Here is a 12,410-nt window from a genome sequence, read left to right as displayed (position 1 = left end):
GAAAAAAGAAAAAAAAGAGAAAAGAAGAAAAGGAAAAAAGAGAGAGAGAGAAAAAAAAAAGGTAAAGGTAAAGGAGACCAATATAGCCAACACCCCCCCACCCCACAGCTAACCACCCCCCACCCACCTTTAACAATTCACTTGCCTGAGCACTTAGTCTCGACTTCCGCTACTGCTTCTATCCTTCTGGATCTCATTCCCGTTCCAGTAGTAAGCCCTATAAAACTTGAACTTGAAGTTTAAAACATAACTTTTTATAGCATAAAAGTACAAAAAGGAAGAGCCTCAACAAACTAAAATAAATAAAAATAAGTTGAGTAAAAATAATTGTATACATAAAATAAATAAAAATATTATACATAATATACACATATAGTGCCAAAATAAAATAAATAAATAATAATAGTAATAGTTTTTAAGGTGAAGTTGCCAGCTATGAGGCAACCCATGTGATTTTGCAATACAACAGTATGAAGAAAAAAATAAACCTTAGGATAAATAAATGTCTAGATAAATAAATGCCTAGTCTCCGCATGCATATGTACATGTAAGAGTTGGCCCTATAATTGTACAATTATATAGTTTAACGTGAAAACAGTCGAACAAAACAATGCCAGAAATAATAACAATGTATAGTACATTCAAGTATGCATACCTAAATACGTTGAATTAACAAGATAATCGATACAATAATCATGTCAAGCCAACCAAACAGTTACTATAGACGGCATTGAGCGGATAGAAAGACTACTATAATTTCCGACTCTCTGGTGTGACTGAAAAGGGAGGGAAAAAAGAAGAAAAAACACCCCAAAAAATAAATAAATAAAAAAGGCAAAAAATAACCCCGCTCTCAGCACAAAGTGGAAACATTGGAAATAGTTTCTGTAACTTGCATCAATTTAACCGCTAGAAAACTGAGAACAGCTATTAACCCCGCCGGCTGGTTGACTGTTGGACAGTTATGGCACATGATCCGAGGAGCGGGCAGCTGCAACAAAGTTCTCGGCCTCCGTCACTGAAGATAACATCTTCTTACCTCCGTCTTTGGTCCAGTTGAGAGCCGAGCGGGGAAAAACAGAGTTGGTTTATATCCAAGGTTATATAGTTCTGCCATAACAGACCGGTATTTAGCGCGTTCAGTAGCCACTTCAGGCGCGTAATCCTCGTAGATGGCGACCGGGTTGCCTTGGTAAACCAGTTTGCCTCTTTTGGCTCGAGCCTCTCGGACGATCAACTCTTTTTGACGGTAGCGGTGGAGCCGGATGATAACTGGCCTCGGTTTCTTCCCGGTCGCTGGTTTACTAACAAGAGCTCTGTGTGCCCGGTCAATCTCCGGCGGAGAGGGTAAAATTTCTTCTCCCAGAATGTCTGCGAGGACCTGCGCGAAGAAAACTGAAGGACGTGGCCCTTCGAGTGATTCCGGTAAGCCCACAATCCGAATGTTGTTTCGGCGGCTGCGTGACTCAAGGTCCACAACTTTATCTTGTAATTTCGCATTACATTCAGCCATTGTGACGCAAGTCGTTTCCAGCGCCCGCACCCGTTCGTCTAGATCATTGGTACTCGATTCGAGCGAGGCAATTTTATGTGTGTGGTCCGACAGTGTAGTCTGAATGCGATCAATCTTCTCTTCGAGCGTCAAGATGGTTGTTTTGAATTCGGTCGATAAGGCCTGGCGATGTTGTTCAAGGAGCTTGACCATCGCCGCCATGTTAAGCTCGCTAGCAGTGTCATCTACAGAGTCCGTTTTCGTTTCTTTTTTGCTCTGCTTAGCCGACTTAGAAGTCATGTTTAGACAAAGTTTCAGCGTGCGTAGTATATTTAGTTCAGTTTTGAAACTAAATAAACGATCAAATTGGCTTAAAATGTTGGGTTAAACTGAAAGATACGGGAGCAAGAGACAACACGTCTACTCCATTAGCCCTTAAACCGGAAGTCCTATTTACCTTTTAATAGTTTGTTTACATCTACCTTGTAAATATATATTTTTTTATTAAAAAGATTACAATTGCAACAACAATTCAAGTGTAATCTTTCTTTGTAAAAACTAAAGTATACATTTTATCATACATATTTCAAAGTTAAGGATTTGATTGATTATTTGATTATTTTTGACAAAACATACTATACTTAACATATGGGCAAAAATTGGCAAACAAAAGCTTATTTGAGGTGGCAGATATTTTACAGTAAAAATGTATAATCTATCCAAAACTAATCAACGAAATGTTGTCTTTCATATGTCTGTAACATAGGTCTTTCGTTTATATAAGTCAGTTTAATACGTTGCTTATACAAATACATTTTATTTCAACATATTTTAGTCAATTTTTACTCATCTCAGTATAGCAATATAGTTTGCTAAAAGCGGATCATTCATTCACACAGAAATGCGATTCAAATTTAAACCGTCTTTTTGCGAGTTGTGGTAAACAGCGCGCATCTCTGTTCATTCATTCACACACAGAAACGCGATTCACTTGAGAATAAAAAAAAAATTACTACAGTATTCCTCAGCTCAGCGGCATCCGTTGTTCCTCGAAATACCAGCAATTCTGAGGTACATTTTCCATTATTATTATTCCTCACAGCGCTGCGAGGTGGTGTAAACAAGTACAATGATCTGAATAAACTTGATGTGTTTTCTCGAGCTGATATGGGGGCGTTCACAGGTTTGCGTCGATTGCCTCAGTCATTTGCGTTTGAATAGCGCGCGCTCTCCGTGGGCGGGGTCACATTAAAAATAATTCACTGAGATGAGAACGACTGACATCTCGCTCTTTTCTTACAGATTACATAAACTGAGAATATTTGTTTTTTATAAAAAATACTTCATTTAAAAGAAGAGAATTCAAGCTTCATGCCTGTGTGTCTGTATGTCTGTTTGACTGACTATTCGCTGAGTTATTGTTCATTTTCGGACGCGTTTCAGAATGGACTTCACTGACAGAGAGAAGGCAGAACTACGAAGCAAGTTATTTTTCTTTATTTGGCAAAAAGAACAACACTTTGTTTTTATTGTGAGTATACACAAATATAATACACATTTAACAGGATCGATTGATGTATGAAACTGGTTTGTAAGATCAAAGTCAACAGATTATTTGGACTCTCGTTTGAACTGATAAGAAAAAAAGTGAGCCTATCACGCCGGCATGATTGTCAACCCCCGGGGGTTAAGCTGGTGTATTGTGTTAGATATAATGTTAAGCTGATAGACTTCATCAATAATGCTACTTTATACAGTATATGTAACATTTCTTACAGTTTTGTTTATTTGCAGCTACACAAATGCATTTAAGTACATAATGTAAACCAACCATTTCCATCAATATAAGCTAAGAGGCAACTACTATATTCAAATCTGCCCTGTAATGTGAAAATTGTGGCATCGTTGCAGTCTAATGTCTGTGCTGCCGAAGAAAGTTCAGTAAAGTGTTCGGACTGATTCCTGCCTCCTGTCCTGCGTTCTGACCGACACTCCAGGGCGAGAACTAGGCCTATAGTTTCCTAAGCACCTGTGGTCCTTTCTCTTAAATAAAGACATAAGTTAAATTTCAGTTTCTTTGGAAGTCCTTCTCTGAGAGGGCGGAGGCAGGATGGTTATAGCTTTAGTATAAAATAACCGGATACATTGTCCATATCACTTACTAAAACAAAGGTAAGTCAGTTTCACATAACATTTTTATAATAATTGTCAGATATCCTTCCAGTTACATATTGTATTTTCTGAGACATGTTTTTAAACCCAAAAAATCTGTTCTGCTTTCAGTACACAACATTTTTGTGTAAACCTACTAAGGATGGCTGATAGCAAAAGCAAGTATTATCTTATTTCATCAAACAAATTTGAAAACAATACAGCCATCAATGTGATGTTTTCAGTCTTTAAAAATATACAATATGTTTTTCACCAGTGGCTGTGTCCCAGTGGAGCCCGGCGTTTGTACAAGAGCTTCTCCCTGTTGTTGAAAAGACAGCGCTTCTCTACCATCTCTCTTACCTGTGCCTGGTCAACTTCCCCAACCTGGAGAGAACCATCAGGAGTCGCGCTGTGGAAACCCAGCTTCTGTTTGGCTCCTCTGATGCAACTATGTTGAAAGTACAGTTTAAGATTTCTCTTGATTTCATTATCTTGCCTCCTAGAAAGAAAAAAAAGTATGTCAATATACCAAACATGAAGGGTCTGTAGTAAATAGCATGTCATATAGTCTGTCTTTTAGCTAGAGATTAAATTGAGCTAAACTGGTTATGAGAGTCTCTCCCCTCACTGGAAATAAATCAATAATGTGTCATAATATCATAATGTGAGCCCTGAACAATCTTAGGTAAAATAAGTGTACTTGGTTCTCTTACGAGAGGTCTCTCGTATTGCGTAAGGTTAGCTTACGCATCGGGAAAGTCTTCTTTCTTCGAGATCTGAAGCCAAAAAATTATCCTTAATTTTGTATACATTGTCAACGCAGTGCAGCAGCCGACAGACCTAGGCAGGCTGTATAAGCGTGCTCATTGGCTGCTCGGCGGCAACTGCTTAAGCCTATCGGTGAGCGCTCTGAACGCGGCAACCAATGAGGGCGCATCGCGCCCTCCACACCCTTCTAACCGTCAGAATGGGTGTGGCCAGCGTGTATATATTCAGCGCTCATAGGCTAAAATTCTGATTTTCTTGTCTTCAGCGACGCTCTTCGCATCGCTGGATCTTGAGAGCCGCCGCCGTTGAAACCAGCGACCAGCAAGCTTAGGACAGCGCCTGAGGAAGCCGGCCGTCTTCGCCGCCTTCAGCCATCCGTGCCTGCTACGCTATCCGGCGACATATCCTTTACATTATTACTGTTTCCAAGAGCGTGCGCGCCGCGCCCGCCCCTCCTTTTCTAGCTCTCGAGCCCGCGATGCGCGGCGATCGGAGCCCGGAGGCCATTCTGCCCCTGGCTGCACACGCAAAAGCGTGGGAAGCTATTCCAGGCGCATCAGAACGGGTGCTAAGCACAGTAAAACAGGGCTATACTCTGCATTTCGCTCGCCGCCCTCCGCGCTTTCAAGCGCGTATCGAGACCAGAGTGAATGGGGAAGTAGCACATCTACTTCGAGCAGAAATAGCTACACTTCTGTGCAAAAGGGCTATAGAACCGGTTTCCCCTTCCATGAGCGAGTTGGGCTTTTACAGCCGTTATTTCCTCGTTCCCAAGAAGGACGGAGCTCTCAGACCAATTATGGATCTGAGACGTTTGAACAAGGCTCTTATGAGAAGACCGTTCAAAATGCTCACAACCAGACAAATTCTCGCGCAAATTCTCGCAAATTCTCGCCCGAGGGACTGGTTTATATCTCTCGATCTAAAAGACGCGTGCTTTTCAGATCCAGATAATACCCCGTCACAGGCCATTCTTGAGATTCGCCTTCGACGGTCAGGTATATCAGTACACGGCCCGCCTGTCGACACAGCGCGCGCGCTGCATTCGACGCTTGGCCGCGTCCCTCCGGCCGGGCAGCACCGTACCTCTCAAAACATTTCAGAGGTTACTGGGTTGTATGGCCTCAGCCGCAGCAGTGCTTCGGCTGGGTCTTTTACGAATGCGCCCGCTACAACGCTGGCTGGATGCCCGAGTGCCTCACAGAGCATGGGCTTCCGGGGGTATTCGCATCAGAGTGACTCAGAGCTGCGTTTCAGCTCTGAAGCCCTGGTTAGCGGCCGACTGGTACCAGCGGGGAGTGACATTGGGAGCTATCTCACACCGCAAAGTTATCTCGACGGACGCTTCCACCTCAGGCTGGGGCGCTCTGTTCGAGGGCAAACTGGCTTTTGGCCTATGGTTAGACCGGGAAAAATGCCTCCACATAAACTGTTTGGAGATGATAGCGGTCGAGAACGCGATCAGGCGCTTCCTCCCATTCATACGGGATCACCATGTGCTAGTCCGCTCGGACAACACTTCCGTGGTATCCTATGTGAACCGACAGGGCGGTGTCAGATCCAGGAATCTGTGCAGGCTGACAGAACGCCTTCTCGTGTGGGCTTACCGCTCAGACTGTCCAGGGACAACATTCCCCCGGGAGAATGGTCTCTGCACCCCCAGACAGTCCAGTTTCTCTGGCGCCTATTTGGCAGAGCGGAAATCGACCTCTTTGCGTCGAAAGACAATGCTCAATGCCCGAAGTTTTATTCGAAGAGCGAGGACGCGCTGTCCCAGACATGGCCCAGCCTCCCGCTGTATGCTTTTCCTCCGATCTCCCTGTTGCCACAGGTCATTTCGAGGATCAGAGAAACGCACCACTCAGTGCTGCTTATAGCCCCACGATGGGAAAACCAAACTTGGTACCCAGAGCTAGTGAGGCTGTCGCACTCACCCCCATGGCCGATCCCGGTGAGAAAGGATCTCCTCTCCCAAGCCGGTGGATCGATCTGGCATCCCCATCCAGACCGCTGGTCGCTGCATGCATGGGTGATCAACGGATACCCGTTGACCTGTCAGAAGGGGTCGTGAACACGATCACACAGTCGAGAGCCCCCTCCACGAGACGGCTCTACGCGTCTAAATGGTCGGTGTTTTCTAAATGGTGCGCTACTAAAAACTTGGATCCGCGCGCATGCGGGGTCCCGCGGGTGCTCTCCTTCTTACAAGAGCTGTTGGAAAAGGGCAGATCCCCTTCCACGCTCAAAGTATATGTGGCCGCTATTTCAGCGTTCGCTGAGACGACGCGCGGCCGGGCAATGGGAAGGAATGAGCTCATTATCCGCTTCCTCAGAGGAGCTAGATGGATGAATCCCCCGCGGCCCCCCTCGGTTCCCTCGTGGGATCTGTCCTTGGTCCTAGCGGCCCTAGAGGCTTTTCCCTTTGAACCGCTTGAATCCGCGGATCTAAAGTATCTGTCACTTAAAACCATTTTTCTGATAGCTCTGTCTTCAGTCAAACGAGTGGGTGTTTTGCACGCGCTATCTGTTAGCCCTGCATGTCTTGAGTTCGGGCCGAATGACTCGAAAGTCATTCTCAGACCGAGACACGGTACATCCCCAAAGCGATTGGAACCCCGTTTAGGGCTCAAGTTATGTCCCTCTCGGCTCTGCCAGCATCCGACAGTGGGGACAGTGATAACCTCCTATGCCCTGTCCGGGCGCTGAGAGTTTACATCACGCGCTCCGCCGCTTTCAGGCGTTCAGAGCAGCTCTTTGTTTCCTTCGGCGGATGCACCAAGGTTCTTGCCGCCTCGAAGCAGAGCTTGTCCAGGTGGATAGTGGACGCGATAGCAGCAGCTTATGCCTCCAGACACCTGCAGTGCCCTCTGGGCATCAGAGCCCACTCCACTAGAGGCATGGCCTCGTCGTGGGCCTGGTCCAGCAGAATTTCTATTCACGGTATTTGTATGGCGGCGGGCTGGGCCTCCCCATCAACATTCATGAGGTTTTATAACCTGGAAGTTCCTGCCCTACAGGCAAAAATACTGTCAGCATAAGTAACATGTATGCTCTGCCCATTTCTCGTGTGCAGACTATGTTCATATGCTGGCGCTATTCTGGTACTATACTCAGGGTGAAGTGTTTGACTCAGACCGGCTGATCCGCTCTGTTTCCTATTTCCCGTTACGCGCTGTTGTCGGTGCTGGCCCGCGCTGCTGGCCGCCCGTATTATTCTCTGTCGCGCGGGAATTTTTCCCTTCATGTGAGACCGACTATGTCGTTTTCTCCTACCCTTATGAGTGCTTATGTACTGTATGGGCTCGCTCTGCCGGCCCTACTGTTTGTACTGTTATATGTTTATAGACCGGCCGCGCCGCTCTATTTCATATGCTGCATGAAGTGCCTGTACTGCGCTGGCCCATCTCTCCGACCGGCCACATTTCCCAGCAGAGTGTTTTCCCTGGTTTCCCTGGGATTCATGGGCTCGATGCTCGGGGCACACGGCGTTGACAAAGGGTTCCCGATGCGTAAGCTAACCTTACGCAATACGAGAGACCTCTCGTAAGAGAACGTACTCGGTTACTAATGTAACCTCGGTTCTCTCTAGAAGAGGGAACGAGTATTGCGTAACCTGCCGTGTCGCGCCACAAGCTTTTGCGCTTCAGACTGCGAAAACCAGAATTTTAGCCTATGAGCGCTGAATATATACACGCTGGCCACACCCATTCTGACGGTTAGAAGGGTGTGGAGGGCGCGAAGCGCCCTCATTGGTTGCCGCGTTCAGAGCGCTCACCGATAGGCTTAAGCAGTTGCCGCCGAGCAGCCAATGAGCACGCATATACAGCCTGCCTAGGTCTGTCGGCTGCTGAACTGCGTTGACAATGTATACAAAATTAAGGATAATTTTTTGGCTTCAGATCTCGAAGAAAGAAGACTTTCCCGATGCGTAAGCTAACCTTACGCAATACTCGTTCCCTCTTCTAGAGAGAACCGAGGTTACATTAGTAACCGAGTACGTTTTATATGCTTATAAATTTTAAATGCATTTCTCACATTTTTACAACTTAAATTTTAACTTAAATTATAATGACAACAGTTAATGCATTTCAGAAAGATTTACTGGAAAAATACAAGCAATAAGAGTTCTGAACGTTTCGTCGCCATCAGTGTGACTGTCGGTTTTTAAATTCTAAGATACTTGTCTCTTAATTCTAGTGTATTTTGACCAGTGATAACCTGGTTAAGTCGCTGTTTCCCATGTTGGTGTCAGCTGTGGAGAAAAATAAGCCGATTTTGGTGGTCAAAGTCCTAGGAAAAGCACAAGCCTCGATCACAGACATTATCACTAATGTGGAAAAGATAGTGGAAAGGTAAGAATATTTTCCTCATGAAAACATTATTCTTCTACATGCAACTGCTATAATCAGGCAAAAGTATGAACAAATTTTAAGATAAACTTTTAAGCTAGTTACACAGCCCAATAAGCCCATTGGTATAACATGCTAATTTAACAGCAACATTTCTTCAACATTGTATAGGTATGATTTACACATTAAAGATGTAACATCGGCCACCAGTGATGTTATCAAGGAAAAAGATGATACAGATAAAAAGTTTAAAGAAAAAGACAACGAGTTAGAGCTGACTGAAAAATCCCTGAATGATATGAAAGCTGAATTTAAAAAAAACACAGAAGAGCTTGCTGAAACTGAGAAAAAGATAAACAGTAAAAACCATGAGATTCAAGAGTTTGTCAGATCCATAACTCAAACAAGTAGATGCCTCTGCGTCTTCGCTGCAATCGTTCCATTCATCGGGCTAATTGTTAAAAGCATTTATGATGCTGCCCATGATCCTGAACAAGATGCACATTTGAAGGCTCTTGAAGCTGAATTGAATATCCTCATCGCTGATAAGACTGCTCTGAAACAGAAGCAGTGGCAGATCCAACTCCAGACGATGGATCTGCAGATGAAGGACAGGAGTGAGTCTGTTTTCTTTCATGTTTTAAGTATACTTACATGACAAGTAATGCTTAAGACTGTGCCAAGATTCAAGTCTAGTTTAAGACAGGGAGCGAATGTGTGGCTTGTTGAAACCTTTATTTCCCCTCTGCAGAGTCCATACCCGACCCCATCTATCTACCTGAAGTTCAGAAAAGCTTGACAAAAATTCATGACATTCTGGGTGAGCTCAAAAACTTCTGGGCGAGTGTTGGTGTGTTGTTGGTCTCCCTGGAACAGAAGACCTTTGTTGGAGAAGATCTTATCGAAGACCTTGCCGACCTAAAAGATGAATTTCTTGATTCAATCAAAACAGCCACAGAGGTAAAATTAATGTTTACATGATTACAAGAACATTTCCAGGAAGATATTCTTCTTCTTATTATTATTATTATTATTATCTTTATTTGTACCTGAGGGAAGGCTTGAGGGTTCCCTCTTAAAGGCACAATATGTATTTTTTTTTTGCTTTAAAAATATAAAAAAAATAATATATCTATGTTATATATTTTTTTAAGTTGTGTATTTACATTATCCCGACAGTTCCAATTAATTTCTAAATCCAGAGAAATTAATATTTTAATTTGAAGACACGGACCGTGTCTTTATTTCCGTTTTGTCGCAGTCAATGGCGTCATATCCGCGTTGCCTGGTTTCCGCCTATGGTTTCCACTCGTACTGCCATGGTAACCAGAGCTATGAGCAGAGCCCTCTGATTAACCAAGGCGACAGACGCAGACAACTGTGGAGTTCGCAATGTCTATCTGCACGCTGTTGTTGTTGTTTTCAAACATTATGGACCATGGCAAGCAAACTTTGGATAAAAAAGCAGAACTAAAAGGAGAATCAATATCAGCGCGGTGTTTTCGAGGTGCCTAGAGCTCCCATAGACAGTATATAAGCGAGAGCTCCACGTCCGAGACTTCGACTGCTCCTACATGTACTTTATTAAACAGGTGAGCACATTTACATAAAACTAATCAATGTTATATAGATCAACAATGATAAAATGTTAGAATATGATCTGTATGTTATTCGAATGTTGATCTAGCTTACTGCTAGTCTCATACAGACAAACTAACACATACATTTCAACACATTCAGATGCAGTTTAGTGTGCTAATGTAACGTTAATGTTAGACCAGGTGAAACAGCGCTGCGTTACCTCACAAGTTTAATTTGTCTAATAAACTGACCTGTGAGCAGTAATTCTGCACTCGTGTAGTTCGGTAGAATGAAAATCGGGAGCTCGTGTCGCGTTTGGAGCTGATAGCTGTCTCTTAGCAATCCCGAACTGCTTCATATCACAGCCATGATAAAAGCATTGATGTATTCAGTCATCCATAAACATTATTAGATCAGCCGACGGCCGGCTTGACGTTGACGACAACATCCATAATTCTTAAGGCCTCATTATACTTCTGCGTCGGACCTACGCCGGAGCCTATACGCCGTAGGCAACGTGTTGGTTTTAATTTATACTTCTGCGTCGCTGTCCGCGTTGACGCGCACCTAGGGAGCATGTGAAACCCCGAGGGAGGGGTTCTGGCAGACCAATCACAGCGCTTTGCGTCCGCGTAGAATTGACGCGTTGTTACATTTTTGGAGAGGTGCACGTCAGGGTACGCCGTAGGGTACGCGCGCTACACACAGCCTACGACGTAGCTACGGCGGCAGTTCGACGCAGAAGTATAAATAGGCCTTTAGCATGTGTTGCGTCATCAAACTACGCCTTTGTTATTGTAAATAGGTTAGCGACCCCTAGTGGAGAAAAATTCCATATTTTACGTTTAAATGGCAGTCTCATTTTTTCATCTAAATGTCTAATGTGACTTTGCCTTGGCTTTTGGCTTGCTTAGTTGGGGACATTTAATATTCAACAATATTATTTATCTGCCTTTCTTAGGGTGGACGATGACACAATTTTCTTCTAGAAACAAACTTGTTGTTTTATTTTCATATTATCACTGTGAAGCTGCTTTGATACACTCTGTATTGTAAAAAAGCGCTTTATAAATAAAGGTGACTTGATTTATAAATGTTTTAATTCCACAGGCTTGGGGCTGTTTTGGTGCAGACTGTCAAAAAGCATCTGTCATCTTTAAGCTCCAGACCAAAGATGCCTACAAGTTTTTGGAGGTCAGTCCTTCCTCTCTCTCCAAGGAGGAGTGGCAAATTGAGTACGAAAGTGTAAAGGAAAAACTGGAGGAAATAGACCCACAATAAAGTGTGTCATCCTCTGCTACACCTGCCATTACTGAATGATCTACAGAGCGCTGACACACTCATCGTCCTCTTTGAGTTTTCTGCCTCATGATGCTGGTAACCTGGTATGATGATGTTTAGCCTTTTTAAACACTGTACTTGTAAACTAGAGTTCTGTAATCTTTTCTACTTAATGCCTAAAACACTCTTTATATACTCCTCTCTGTATGTATCATCTCTTATGAGCTCTTGCTAAAAGACTCTTGTTGAATGGATAAAAATGGACGAATGCTTCTACTAATAAAGTTTGATAACATTATTATTGACTTTTTGTTTTCTTACATCCCTAGTGAAAAAAAAAAACCTATACCAAAATGTATTTAAAATACATTTATTTCATACTAAGTATGCTACAAACCCATTAACATAGTTGCTGACATATCATTTGAGACTTATTAGAGTATTAGTAGACTGGAAGAGTTAGGGTTAGAATAAGTTGACATGTAGTTGCCAGGCCAGTGGACAATTTTCAACTATCACACTGAAGGATATGTAGCAAATTAACATGAGGCTTTTCTTAACTGTGTTGGTCTCCTTACTGATTAGTATCAAATTACAGGGTCAAGCTGGTGCCAAATGCACAATTTTAAAACCGTTGATGACATCAAATCCTTACAGATGTGTTTTTAAGGCAGTTGATTATTCATGGGAAGACAAGCTGCTGTTTACAAGCTGTGTACGTCACTACAGAAATTGTTCGCATCCACATTATAGTTCATGGCCTTTACCAGCATTCAACAGTATTG

General features: G+C 43.4%; 1 protein-coding gene across 1 annotated transcript in view; it reads left to right on the top strand.

The window, feature by feature from the left end:
• The window catches only part of LOC309509811 (uncharacterized protein), a 91,671-nt gene extending 79,748 nt beyond the window's left edge, over window positions 1-11,923 (top strand). Inside the window, exon 6 of the mRNA XM_082184762.1 lies at window positions 11,455-11,923. Within this exon, the coding sequence (XP_082040888.1) occupies window positions 11,455-11,625 (171 nt within the window). The 3' untranslated portion in view covers window positions 11,626-11,923. The remainder of the gene's footprint in view (window positions 1-11,454) is intronic.
• The last annotated feature ends 487 nt before the right edge of the window (window positions 11,924-12,410 follow it).

Source organism: Leuciscus leuciscus (genome assembly GCF_965113295.1).
Source record: "Leuciscus leuciscus genome assembly, chromosome: 11".
NCBI classification, from domain to species: Eukaryota; Metazoa; Chordata; class Actinopteri; order Cypriniformes; family Leuciscidae; genus Leuciscus; species Leuciscus leuciscus.
Note: the sequence above shows the minus strand (reverse complement) of the source record. Positions and strands in the feature narration are given on the sequence as shown.